General features: G+C 42.6%; 1 protein-coding gene across 2 annotated transcripts in view; it reads left to right on the top strand.

The window, feature by feature from the left end:
* Nucleotides 1-14,670, top strand: part of STX2 (syntaxin 2) — a 31,521-nt gene that overhangs the window by 1,976 nt on the left and 14,875 nt on the right. For both annotated transcript variants that reach the window (XM_035097556.2, XM_035097554.2), the window contains exons 2-4: nucleotides 8,332-8,406; nucleotides 10,423-10,522; nucleotides 13,973-14,047. In XM_035097556.2, coding sequence (XP_034953447.1) covers nucleotides 8,332-8,406; nucleotides 10,423-10,522; nucleotides 13,973-14,047 — 250 coding nt within the window. The remainder of the gene's footprint in view (nucleotides 1-8,331; nucleotides 8,407-10,422; nucleotides 10,523-13,972; nucleotides 14,048-14,670) is intronic.

Here is a 14,670-nt window from a genome sequence, read left to right as displayed (position 1 = left end):
TTTTTTACATTTTCATTTTTTTTTACAAGAAACACAAAACAGTATAAACAAGTTTAATGACTAGTTAGTACAATAAAATATATATACATACATTTCATATACTGTAATAGAGCTTGTTTATTTATAGAGGCATCTTATGTAAAGTGTGTTTGTGTAACTGTATGTATTGGACTGGACTGGACTTATCTTTTAAATGGGTGGATAACCTGCAATCCTTCAGGTGTTTGTGTACTCCTTAAATCCTCTTACAACAGGGACTGTAGGGATGGATGATGGGAGTTGTAGTTACCTTTTGAAAATATTTAATGCTTTCCCAGTTGGTTTGCTGTAGTTAGCTTCAGAAGTACCTCTGTTTCTTCTGTGATTTTTTTAGATGCTAGGAAGAGCGGTATTTCAAGCCCTTGTTGCATCTAAGATACATTTTCTTCCCTGACATTCTGAAGCAATGGAGCCACATTTGACTTCCTTTGCCCCATATAGCATTCCTAACGGTAAGAACCATTTGCCCTTAGAAGAACACCGTTCTCCTTCTTCTGCATGCGTTAGAGAAAGCCCAAAGTAGTAATTAATACAGAACAGGCCACTCCTTCTGACAGTGGATAAGTCTGCGGTATCTCTCTGCTGGAAGGGATCAAATGCTCAAATCACACCTAATGCAGAGGTGTGTCAAATTACCCACTCTGGCTGAATGCAGTAGCTGAAGCGCAGTGGGGAGGTGTTTGGGTGGGTTGGTATTTGGGGCTTACAATTTCTTCTAATGATTGATTTAGTTTTGCATACAGTACGTTTCCGAGCACAATTCAAAGTGTTGGTGCTGACCTTTAAAGCCCTGAACGGCCTCGGTCCAGTATACCTGAAGGAGCGTCTCCACCCCCATCATTCTGCCCGGACACTGAGGTCCAACACTGAGGGCCTTCTGGCGGTTCCCTCACTGCGAGAAGCAAAGCTACAGGGAACCAGGCAGAGGGCCTTCTCGGTAGTGGCACCCGCCCTGTGGAACACCCTCCCATCAGAGGTCAGAGAGATAAACAACTATCTGACATTTAGAAAATACCTAAAGGGAAGTTTAGGGAAGTTTTTAATCTGTGATATTTGATGTATTTTAATGTTTGTTGGAAGCCGCCCAGAGTGGCAGGGGAAGCCCAGCCAGATGGGCGGAGTATAAATAATATATTATTATTATTATTATTATTATTATTATTTATTAGGCAGCTGCCCTTATAGGTGGCTCACCTTCAGAATATGGTTAGTGAATGGGATGTTCTTTGAGGGATGTGCAAGTTGGGGTCAGGTGCATTTGTGCCTGTGAAAAGGAACTTTAAGTCAGTGTGTCATGTTGAAGATGGTTGGAGGCAGAGACGCCGAGTTGTGCCCAACATAGGGGGACCCACCGTGCGTGTGTGATGTCACATGCACATGGCCCCCCAAACCAGTTAGGTCGACTCAGCCCCCCACCCCCTTACCTTACCTTAGTTTGTTGTCGCTGCCGCAAGGCTAGCGCTGCCTTGGCGAGGCCACTTCTTCCCCCTTCGTGGGGCCTGCCAAGGCACTTTAGTGCATTCCTTCCAAGAAGGCGCCCCGGCAATCATCAAAGGGATGACCTACGTGAAGATGTTTTGCCCCACCACGGTGGATGCGCCAGGGTAAAGACAGTTCACACCACCATGTCCCTGGCAGAGATTGCCAGCACACCTTCCCATATGTAGCCCTGGCAATCCTCAAAGGGATGCACCAGTGCGAAAACCCCTTAGGGACTGGGCCCCTAGCCCACAAATATGGAAGGGGCTAAGGACAGCTTGGCCCCTGGGGTTGGCGTGCTTGTTTGGAGGTGACATTTGATACACGAGATGGCAACTGGAATGAGGAGGTGAATGAGTGTGTTTGATGTCTGGGAGGCAAAGGTTTGAAATCCATACTATAGCTGCTAGGGATATACAGTGGTACCTCGGGTTACAAACGCTTCGGGTTACAAACTCCGCTAACCCAGAAATAGTACCTCGGGTTAAGAACTTTGCTTCAGGATGAGAACAGAAATTGTGCTCCGGCGGCAGCGGGAGGCCCCATTAGCTAAAGTGGTGCTTCAGGTTAAGAACAGTTTCAGGTTAAGAACGGATCTCTGGAACAAATTAAGTTCTTAACCAGAGGTGCCGGTACCACTGTATGAGAAGGCATGGGTTAAAGTGAGGCACAGTCTCTAAGAAGCAAAAGTCTGAACCGGTTCCTGGATGAAGTGCAACTTCCTGAGGTAGCTTTAGGCAAGCTGTATCTCTTGGGCTCATGCTCCCAAAGAAGAAGGTCGTGGGTGGGGACTGGAAGAAGCAAGGTCACTGTGAGGATCGGTACAAGGGAGCAGGTGCATTGTGTGAAGCGTAACTGACGCTGTGTACATGCTAACCCATTTGCGGCACAAAAATGTAGCCTTTCATTCAAGTTCGTCCTTGGCATGCCTCTTCCCGTCTTGATTGATTTGTGACCCTGCCATGCACAAAAAAGCATATTTGAAAACCCTCCCTTTGATTAGGTTATCCATTCCTTTTCCTTCCTGCACTTGTCCAAGGTGAATGAAGGAGGTGGTGGTGATCTTTGTATGTAACTATCTGGTATCTTATTGGGCAGGTGTGGATACACACACACACACACAGCCCATTCCTACATCTGTTTTCAAACGGACATACTGTGAGGTGGTGCAGAATCAATCCGCGTTAAGTTTTTATTTTCAGAACGAAGCCAGATTTTGAAGAAGTGCTTTTCAGGGGGGGGGGGAGTGTGTATGTAGTAGAGTTTTATTGCACATGGACTACATGGGGGGGGGACAAGTACACAGTCTCTGTTGTTTCTAGAAGTCGCATGTTGTGTTTATGTAGCCTGAGCATGGGAATCATGCTAATGAGGCAAATGGGAAGGAGCACATTGCTCAGGTGTTACAGATTGGGAAATGTGCATTGAATTTAGATAGGTTGTGTAGGCAGGGAATAGAGAGCAGCAGCAGCTGCTCCACGGAAGTGGATCTGAATTGGTTGAAACTAAATGTAGTTTATGGGAGGGTAGTCAATCTTCGGTGGGATATTTATGGAAAGATAAATCTATGCCATCCTCCAGGCAATGGATTGAGGATATGACAACACTCGCAACTTACGAATGGATTGCTTTTAGACGTAGACTATGTGTGGACAAGTATAACATTATTTGGAATGCGTTTATTAAAATGCAAAATAAAAAAATTCATTCAGTAGCACCTTAAAGACCAACTAAGTTTTTATTTTGTTATGAGCTTTCGTGTGCATGCACACTTTTTCAGATACAGTACCAATGCAGTCGTACCTCAGAATGCAGTCGTACCTCAGAAGTCGAGCGCCTTGCGAGTCAAACTTTTTATCTCCCGAACACTGCAAACTCAGAAGTGAGTGTTCCAGTTTGAAACGTTCTTTGGAACCCGAACATCTGACGTGGGTTCTGCAGCTTCCGGTTGGCTGCAGGAGCTTCCTGCAGCCAACCAGAAGCCATGGCTTGCTTTCCTAATGTTTTGGAAGTCAAACGGATTTCTGGAACGGATTCCATTCGATTTCCGAGATACGATATATGTATTCGGATGATAATAACATTTATGTACATATATACTAGTCAAGCCTATACGGAATTGTAGGTGTTTGAATATATAGTGACGTAATATACTGTACCTTCCTCCCTTTTTTCTTTTTTAAATTCACTTTTTATTTCCATTTTATTTTGCTCAGTTGACATACTCTCAATAAAAAATAGTAATTAAAAAGCTGGGGTGGGATATGACTATGTTGGAGTGGTATTGGAGAGGATCTTGGGATGTTAGACTGGTCAGTATGGCAGCATGGAGGGGATGCTACCAAGTTGAGTCACAACATGTACCATTTGAGTGAGGCTTTGTGGTTCATTAATCTGCTTGGCATGACTGATGTGGGTTTGGGGAGTTGAGTTGTGAGGTGGTAACTGGATTTGAACAGCAACCCTGTGAGCATGTACACATATATAATAATAATTTACATAATTTTATATGCCGCCCATCTGACTGGGTTACCCCAGCAGCTCAGCACAATATACCGGTATGTAACCTGATCCGTGGATCAGGGGAAGCTTAGCATGAGAGCTGTTGCAGAAAGCAGAATCCAGCTTGGGTCTGTATCACAGGCACTAGGATAGTCAGGGGATGCAAACAGGAAATATGGGTCAGGAAGGGTTGCCATGTGGCAAGGATAGCGTGCAAAGGAAAAGCAACAGATTAGCCTCGAAAATTTCAAATAAAGGCATGATGGGAAATTGAGTGTTAGTCCAAGTTATTGTGGATCCTGTGCTGATCTCATCTTATTTCCCCCCTTGGTCCTCTATCTCAGTCTCGAAATGCAGCTGCCTACCAATACATGCACTGCATTCATTTCCATTGCCCCAACTCTCGCATTTATTGTTTCCCCTTTGGCACCCTTCCTGTGGTTGTTTCTCTATCTTTTGACCCTCTTCTTGGTTTACTCTGTAAAACATAGTGTATGCTTTATGGCACTGTACTGTACAATCCATACAGGCACACCTTACTATATTGTGTGTCAAAGATATTGCTCCTTACGAGGACACGGGTAGTCTGGCCGCTTCCAGGGAAAGGAAGTCCTCCACTGTTCAGCTTCTGACCACGGAAGTGGAGCTGACTGGGACTGGAACTGGGCATTTCCCCTCTCACCCCTGCAGCCAGCAGGACTTGGCATAATAGACTGCTGTAAAGTGTAAACATCAATTTTATATGCACTACCAATGGGAAAGAAATAATAATAATACCGGTAATGCTTGACTCGTTTTATTACGATACTTGCTTTATTGAGGTGGTCTGGAACTGAACCCACAATATCTCTGAGGTATACAATAGAACTAAATGTAATAGAACTAAAATGTACTGGTATATTGATTCATATAGTATTTAACTTCACATAAGGATCAGACAAACATAGACAGCATCTTAAAAAGCAGAGACATCACCTTGCCTACAAAGGTCCGTATAGTTAAAGCTATGGTTTTCCCAGTAGTGATGTATGGAAGTGAGAGCTGGACCATAAAGAAGGCTGATCGCCGAAGAATTGATGCTTTTGAATTATGGTGCTGGAGGAGACTCTTGAGAGTCCCATGGACTGCAAGAAGATCAAACCTATCCATTCTGAAGGAAATCAGCCCTGAGTGCTCACTGGAAGGACAGATTGTGAAGCTGAGGCTCCAATACTTGGCCACCTCATGAGAAGAGAAGACTCCCTGGAAAAGACCCTGATGTTGGGAAAGATTGAGGGCACTAGGAGAAGGGGACGACAGAGGACGAGATGGCTGGACAGTGTTCTCGAAGCTACGAACATGAGTTTGACCAAACTGTGGGAGGCAGTGCAAGACAGGAGTGCCTGGCGTGCTCTGGTCCATGGGGTCACGAAGAGTCGGACACGACTAAACGACTAAACAACAACAACAAGGATCAGAGAGGGAATCTTCCAGGAGTGTACCTTTGAGATAAATTTCTATACGGGGGAAAAAAGAGTCACTTCCTTATCTGTTTTGCTAGAAAACAGGAGGTATAACTAATCCTGCTAGATAGGGACGATTTTCAAAGCTGCTGAATTCTGTGTGGACGTATTTATTTCTCCTGCACTTCCAGCAACTTACTGCTTTTCTGTTTCAGCTTTGTTGGGCTGGTTTACATTAATAAACAAATTATTAAGATTTCATTGGGTTTTGAAAGTACATTATTTAGTTGTCAATCCACTTTCCCCCATATTCACATGACACTAAAGTAGTCCAGACTTGCATGTATTTTGATTTTGAGCAACTTTGATCTTTCCCATTCATACCAATGGGCTTCCCCTTGCTTCCTTCCCTTGCCATCTCATTCTTTCTTTTTTATTCTATTCTGCTAAATATCGGCAGGGCATGCTCACAAATACCTGTGCATGGATCTTTGTTTACTTTTAAGTTCCCTGCCCAGGAAGTGTGCAAAAGCACGCCATCAGGCAATTATAAATTCTCAGCGTGCATTTTTTAATGTGATTTGCTAGTGTAGTTTTCTAGTTTTGTGCAAATCTGAGGGGTCAAAGAGGGGGAAACAGTTCAGGAGCATGCTTGAAATAGTTAGGAGCACAGCCGGAGAGAAATGAAAACATTGATGGAATCAATGTGTATGGAAAAGGAGAGTTGCAGAAAGTGGTAATACTTCTACCCACCCAAAAACACAGAAGTAAATTGCAACCCTGAGTGCTGTGTTTTGGAACCCAATTTTCCCCAGTTCATCAGATTATCCCCTTGGTGCATTTACAGGGGGAAAGCGTCGAGATCAGTGGCATGTTTTGGAATTGGCTATGCTCCCCACCCTAGGTTTCTATGTGCAGGGATTCTTATCTTTGGTTTTATACAGAAAAACCTTTAGACTTGTGAGTTTGGAATGGTGTAGTTAAGAGGCAGGTTGCTTGCCTCCTCTGTTTTCGTGTGAGAATCAGTCCCCTGAAGAGCAAAAATGGCCCTCCGTTGTTCTAATCAGCCCCCATTATAGCAGTTACAGATGCAGATAAGATTATGTCTCTGTTCATGCCCATGGGAAAAGATTGTGTGGCTCTTCTAGAGGTTGTTGGACTCCCAACTCTCATCAACCCCTGCCCACGTGGCCAACAGGGAGGGATGATGAGAATTGCACTTCAGCAAAGTTAGGAGGGCCAGAGGCATTAGTGCTTCCTTTGGGAACAATGAAAGTACAGTACTATATCAGCCTGCATTTTTTTGTATGTTTACAAGTGGGCATTCAAGCTGTGTGTGTGTGCGTGCGTGAGAGAGATGCTTTCCTTCCGCTTATTCTTATCTCTTCCTGAGGCAGCAAAAGTTGAGAGGGAGGTGTTGAGGGTGTGAGAGATGTCTTTTGTTTTAGCATTGGTGGAAACTCATGAAATGGCGTTTGGAGAATTATGTCTTCAGCTTTTGCATCTGTATTCTGGAGAGCACCAAAGCAATGCAATATACCTTTCCTGTTTTCTCAATAACCCTTCAAGATAGGCTGTTCCTATTTATGATTTAGCTACATGTCCAAAGTTGCTCTATCACTGTCATGTGGGTGTGATTGGAATACAGGTACAGGGTTGTTGTTGTTGTTGTTGTTGTTGTTGTTGTTGTTTTGCATCCTTCCATTAAGCTACTGCAGGTGCTGGGAACCTCTAGCCCAGGCACCCCCCAAACTTCGGCCCTCTAGATGTTTTGGACTACAATTCCCATCTCCCCTGATTACTGGTCTTGTTAGCTAGGGATCATGGGAGTTGTAGGCCAAAACATCTGGAAGGCCGCAGTTTGGGGATGCCTGCTCTAGCCCATGAACCTGCGAGACCCTTTTTCCACACCTGATGTAGTAGGAAATGTCAGGTGTGGGTTGGATAGCTGCCAACACACAATCAGAAGCCTTAAGTCTATTGTTATTTTAAGTTATTGAAAGTCTTGAATTAGCGTTCATTTTTTTTACAATTTTACTGTTTTATCTTTTTTTTGTAACTTACTTTGAGGTTGTTGTTTTTAAAAAGCCATGTATCAGTTTTATGAAATAAATACATAAATGCTGCCGAACTCCTTCACACGCCCAGTGCTTGTAGAACACAGGCTTTGGTTGTACAGTATTGCATGTTTACTCAGAAGTTAACCCCACTGATTTTTCTTAGCCTTGCTCCCTAGTAAGTTTGCATAGGATTGCAGCCTTAACTACATAATTAGGAAGTGCTTAATTGGAAAAGCATTTCATAAGTTATTCTCCAAAGACTTCATAGGAAAGTTTGTGAGGAATAAATATTTCCGATCTGTCTTGTGTGCCATATGCTTGTTTTACGTCTTTCCAGTGAGTCATAGGGGGTGCAGGGAGCACAGGAGGGAAAGACCTGTTTATTGCAAATGAGGGGAAATCTTAATGAATTTTTGTTGTCAGTGTTTTAAGTGTGGTTCAGTGCATCAAATACTAGCTTTAAAATGTAGTTTATTAGTAAAACAGGTTGTTATACACAAGGACAAAGTGATAGCTAATTTTATTGCTGTGTAATAGCTTGCAAGTATAATAGCTTGCAAAGCTAGAAATCATCTTTCTTTCTTTTTGCCTTGAGGTTGAAACAAATTTGCTTCTTTTAATGCAGGCACGAGGAACCTCTGACCCTCCAGATGTTCCCGAACTACAACTCCCATCTTCCCTGGCCATTAGGCATGCTTGCTGGAGGTGATGGGAGTTGCAGTTCAGCAACATTAGGAGGGCCAAAAGTTCCCTACCAGTGTTTTAATGGATATCTTTGAATAACATAATACTTGTGTTTTTTTAAAAAGCGCACCCAAAATGAAGATGGAGAGGCATCTGTTGTTGTTGAAAATGACCATTATATGGAAGACTTCTTCCACCAGGTAAGATGCATGCAAGAGACCACCAAGAAGGAGCTACACATTGTAATAATAGTACAGTATTTATTTAATGCAGTAAATCATAGAATAATAGAATTGTAGAGTTGGAAGGGCTTGGCACTTCTGAAGGCTGGAAAGCTTGCTCAGCATGCATCCCTTTTCAAATGCCTGACAATCAGCTGGTTGACGGGTGTTTGGGAAGTGCTGCATACAGGGATAAATGATCTCCACTACCCCACCCTCATGCACCAGCTTTGATAGGTCTCTATCAAGCAATTCCATTACGATGCCAGATAACTGACAGGTGGAGGGTTGCATCCACATATGAAAGTTGCAACCAGCCACAGGGGACAGGGGCATAAATATCTTGCCCTCCTGGTCAAAAAGGTCCCCCCTGGTTTTGGAACCTCTGAAGTTGGGTTTGAAGATGAGTTCTGGTGACAAGAGGTTGGCCTATGTTAACCGAAGTGAGTTCCTAAAAATCTGTGTTCCTAGTTTAAAGGTAATTCTCTCCTTGCTGTTTTCCAACCTTCATCTCAGTCCTGGCATATGTATAAGAGAACCATCACAACTTGGTGAAGTAATGATCACCTTTCACCACCAATATCTTTCCTCTTTCTTTGACCAGGGCTTCTGTAACTTACCTGGGTGAGTAATAAATTGAATTAATTTGCCCCCTCCCAACATTTTTAATTAAATTGTAATAACTACAAATATACACAGAAAAAATAAAAGAAAGAAAAAATAGTTTAAAAAGAAAAGCGGGGAGTTGTCACAGTTGGAAATAAAGGAATATGTAGTTTACTAAGTGAATAACAAAACATATTAAAAGGAAACGAAGTGTGGCCTAAATCAGAACAATTACATACTTTCATTTCACACAACCCCGACTGTCAACTGTACTGATTCCAAACACTCACATAGAGTGGTACCTGACAAACCTGAGCCACTGTGTTTGTATATAAAATAAAATTGGACCAAATGATGAACAAGTGTTCTCAAACACTTTGGCCCCTGGACACTTTTAACTTGCATGAGACTTTCTCCCCCCCACCCCCCAAGAAGTGCAGTTTGCCAAGTCTTGGAATACCAGTAGTCCAGATTATTGAGATAAAATGCCTTCCTTGTTATATGTGTCTTGATCTGAATCTGTGAACAAATTCAGAAGAGCCAGACAGGGGAAGGATGAATAATAGAATTGTAGAGTTGAAAGGGACCACGAGGGTCATCTAGCCCCAACCTCTTGCAATACGGGCATCTTTTTGTTCAACGTGGGGCTCGAACCCATGACTCTTAAGATTAAGAGTCTCATGTTCTACTGACTGAGCTATTCTAGTTGCTCTCAGAAAATACGTGTTCAGAATCTTTTACTTTGGAGCACTCCTATCACATTGAAATAATGATAACATAATGTGAAAATGTCTTCGATAAATCTGTGCAATATTTTGATTGTAGCTTGACTTACAGCCAGTACTCCCCCCCCCCAAATGTTTAGAGGTACTCTCATTTTCCTACTCATATTGAAATACTGCCCCTTAATGAGGCCAAAATTAGATTCACAAAATGTTTAGGGGTATGCATACCCCTGCGTCCCCCCCAGAAAAAAGCACTGCTTACAGCAAACTGTAATATGGGTTTTCTGTGAAATTTCTGATACCCAAGAGATTGGTCCCATTTAGCATGCTTATTTTACTTGTACTTAGTAAACAAAGCTAAAAACTTCTGAAACAACCAAGCTTGCCTAATACTGTATCAGCAGTTGGTGTCCAGTAATTGTTACTGATAAACTTATGAGATGGAAAATACCCCGCTTCACTGACGGAAAGGGGGGGTGTTCCTCCTCCTCCTTGTTCTAGGATATCATCTCTTGCTAGGCGCTACCTAATGGACCCATGCAGACAAATGAGCTGTGGATTTAGTATTGCAACAGATTGTTGACTCATTGTGATTAGAAGCAAATCTATCTCTCCCTTCACTGAATTTATTCATTTCTCTCTCTTGCTGATGTTCTCTTTAAAGGTTGAGGAAGTTAGAAAGTACATTACCAAAATAGCCGACGTTGTGGAAGAAGTGAAGAAGAAGCACAGCGTTATTCTTTCTGCCACACATCCTAAAGACAGTAAGCTTTTCATTTTGTGACTCTCTGAATATGCATGTTCACTGAATCTGCATAAAAGGTTATATTCTGTGATGGGTTAGCAAGTGAAGCTAGAATAGCATCTAACTTGGAAGGCAAGCCTACCTTGGAAAGGCCCAGGTGTTTTCTGTGGGTGGCATCACCACCTCTGTAACCTCCTTGGTGCTTGTTCAGACTAGGAATCTGTGTGCCACACCTGTCCCCAACAACCAGTGCCTGCGCAGGAAAGTATGTGCTTCTCAGTGTGGCATTCTGCCGTTATGGGGGTCATTAGGGGCATTTTATTTATTTATTTTGCTTTCCCCCTTTCTTTTGTGGATGCTGTGAGAGAAGATCCATCAGGCCTTAGCCAGCTCCTGCCATTTCTCACGAAATCCGCAAGGAAATTTTGGTCTCGGCGTAATGTTTGCTACACACACATGGTTCTTTGCAGGAAACATTGCAAGGCGCTCCCAAGGAGGGGAAAAGTTTATAGTTTTGAGCTGATGCTCTGGCTTCCTAAATGCTTTCTATATGGCCAGGAGGCTGTCAGCACAGCTAGTTATACATTTTGTGGAGCTAGGTGGATAAGCTTCTCCCTAGACTACTGCTCTATTCTGCAGGTTGTGATGTTGGGGTGGTCCACGCTAGCGTTGCTAAATTCTCGAGAATAATCTGTTAGAGAATATTCTCGAGAATATTCTTGATTAATGAGAATATTGGAGAATTTTCATTTAAAATAGGAGAATATTCATTTTAATGCATTGAAAATGATATAATTTTAGTGCATTGAAAATTATACAATTAGTTAATATACATGTTTATTCATGGGTAAACTTGTTCAGATGGCAACCCAAAACTGTACAGATACTTTTATTCAATGGGGCAATGCAGTGAATTACATTCTTTGATTTTCCCCCCACCAAACTTGAAATTGAAAATTCAACGCGAATGACTCACATTATTCACTAAGCCTGCCGCTAACCATATATTTATATGTTGTGTATGTATGAAGTGTAGCTTTTAAAATAGAAGGAATATAAAAAAACCCGCCTCAGGTCTGCTACATGAGTATGTTCTTTAATAAGCTTATCTACATGGTACAGTATTTTCAGTGCAACACTAATAAAATCAATAAAAAGTTTAAAATAAATGCTATTATTTCCAGTAAATAAAACAAATGGTGAATGATGCAATGCCCAGTAATGTAACTGGATCAAAAAAATCATTATTCATTACTTACACTGCCAATATCACAGCTTGACTTATTATTTACTAGATTTTTAAAATGTGGGTTGTAAAACTGGATCTTACATTAGAATTTACAGTTTGTGGAGAATATTCTCCGGAGAGAATTTTCTAGCAGAGAATATTCTCACCTCACAAAACTAGTCCATACCATACCCTGTAAAAAACAAAACAAAACACTTGCACCTTGCAAACAAGAGTAGCAAATCAGGAGAAAGAGCGCCAGGCCAGCTTTTATGAAGAAGGCAGTTGCATCTTGTAACACTTGTAGGGACTGGGCTGGAAAAGGAGGATGCGATTATGAGTTTCTCTTTCCCCGGAGACTGGGTAGGTTGCTTTGGCCTGAGGGCTGCATTCACCCTTGAACAACCCTTGGAGACTCCATGCCAGCAACAAGTGTCACTGAAAGTGGGTGTGACCATCTCACACTCTAACCAGCGTGCTTGCATGCACACGGACAGACAGAGACAAGCACACACGCAGGCACATAGCCTCCCCTTGCCCCTGCTGATCCCCACCCTGTGTTGTGTATGATTTGTTTTCTATACTGCAACCATAAAAAAATTGGTGCTGTATTGAGGTCATGGTTAAAAAATTGCATGGGCCCGAACTAAGGCACTCTTTCCATTGAGGCCTGCCTCAGCCTGATAATGCTGGAATACCATCTTTTATTGTCCTGACAGAGCAATCTATACATTTTTCATCCCAAATGCTTGCTTGCTGCCACCTCAAATCTTCAGATCAGGCCTTCCCATCCAAACCCAGAGTCCAGATCAGGCATCCCCAAACTTCGGCCCTCCAGATGTTTGGGGACTACAACTCCCATGATCCCTAGCTAACAGTACCAGTGGTCAGGGATGATGGCAATTGTAGTCCCAAAACACCTGGAGGGCCTGGTCCAGATCAAAGGAAAATGCGAGGATTTAAGCTAGGGTATTTCCATCAGCATTTGTGGGTCTAAGGCTGGTAGTGCATTTTCACTGACACCACTAAGACTTACTTTCAAGTAAGCATGCCTAGAAGTAAGGTAGATTTTTTTAAAATAAAAAAACCCTTAGTTCTTTGGCTTTACTGTGCTGTGCCTATTGAGCACGAGTCTTTTAAAAATCCACTTGTTTCCCTAACAGTTGTGATCATGAGCTAATTTTAGCTCTCTATACATCTAAGAGCAGAGTGAGCTAAATGCAGCATACAGTATTCTCTAGAGAAATACGAAGCAGTGCTTGGTACAGTTGTGTGGCTGGCAGGGGGTGGGACGACAATGATCCACTAATGGAGGCTCAGATATATAGAGCATTGTTTTATAAGAAATCATTTAAATTTTAAACGGATGTCTGTGGCTATGTAAAGTCTAAATGGATTGCAGCTATTTCTTGTCTGCTAGCTTGATTTGGAAGATGATTTAAAACTGGAATTATTATTTCTTAATCACAAATAAAGTGCAGGTGTCAAAAGATAAGACAGTCCTTGCCTGCAGACTCAGTATCTAATAGACATGAGTATTTAACGTCTGTAGACAAACCAATAGAAATAGACACAACACAAAAGGGAAAACGAGTGGTAAGGGTAGAATAAAGCAAACCATTTCAGATTTCACTTTTTCAAGTTGCACCCTCTCAGTGGTATTGAAGGCAGGTCCCTCCCTGCCTTTAAGTAAACAAATCACACCAGCAGTCCTTAGTCCCCTAGTTAGTGGCAGAGTCCAGAGTGTGCTTTCCCCCCACTCTGCTATTCCAGGGCAATTTACAGTTGGAGACAAGTTATTTCTGCAATTCTTTCTGGCTCCTAGGAGAGGGAAGCAAGCTTCATCCAGCTGCTCTTTCTCTGCCTGTGGCCCTTTCTGTGATGCAATAGGAAGCACGGGCCTGCAACCACTTTGCATTGACTCGGTCCAGGATCATTTCAGCTATGTAGGATGAGCCTGGAGCAGGGCAGTGTTCTTTCTGGTGCAAGGCTCTCTGCAGGGTCTGGGGGTCCTTTAGCCAGAAACAGCACACCACAATGTCTGGGTACTGTTTTCTTTCTTTTTATTAAAGTTTTTTTCATAATACAAGACAATAAAAGAGACTAGTCTAAATAAGAACAATGCAGAATTTGGGGACTGTTTTCTGAGGGGCGGGAGCACTTAATACGCAAAGCTTATTATTAAGCTGTCATTTGTCATAAACAGCTCTAAAATATGTTTCAAAATTCCTCCTTTTTAAGAAACAAAGGAAGAACTTGAAGAACTGAACAAAGAGATCAGGAAAACAGCAAATATTGTTCGTGCTAAATTGAAAAGTAAGTGCTGTTATTGTTACACCTATAGCACACCCTTGTTGCATCTATAGCACACTAAAGGCCCGATTCCTAAAATACAGTGTCACATAGTGTAACTGAGTGCAAAGTAACACAAGTCAGGCCATAGTTATGTAATGGTGTCATTGGTAGGCTTCGGACACTTTTTATAGCCTTACAGCAGGCGTGCACAGCTTGCTGCTCCTCAAGCCAAGCACAGCCTACCAGGCAAAATGGTAGCTCCCGAATGGTCTGTTTCACATGTAGCACTAAGCCATAGTTTGTTTAAGAAACCAAGAGTTAGCTACAAGTTATCATACAGATTACCGTATTTTACGGACCATGACACGCACCGAACCATAACACACACCGAGTTTTTAGAGCAGGAAAACAAGGGGAAAAAAATACTGGTATTCTTTGTGGGTCCCTGTGGGTGATGCTGTGAGGAAACTGGTGGAGGCAAGCAGCTGCTCCTGTTCTGGTGCGCCCATGAAGCCCAAAGCACAACACACAGGAGCCACTGCAGAGACAGTGCGCGCACACGACCCTTTCCTCCATGCAAACCAAGGAAAAAAGAGACAGAGAGGGAGAGAGGCAGGAACAACAGGCATGAAAGCAAAATGAAA

The sequence above is a fragment of the Zootoca vivipara genome, chromosome 17, assembly GCF_963506605.1.
Source record: "Zootoca vivipara chromosome 17, rZooViv1.1, whole genome shotgun sequence".
In the NCBI taxonomy this organism is placed as follows: domain Eukaryota; kingdom Metazoa; phylum Chordata; class Lepidosauria; order Squamata; family Lacertidae; genus Zootoca; species Zootoca vivipara.
Note: the sequence above shows the minus strand (reverse complement) of the source record. Positions and strands in the feature narration are given on the sequence as shown.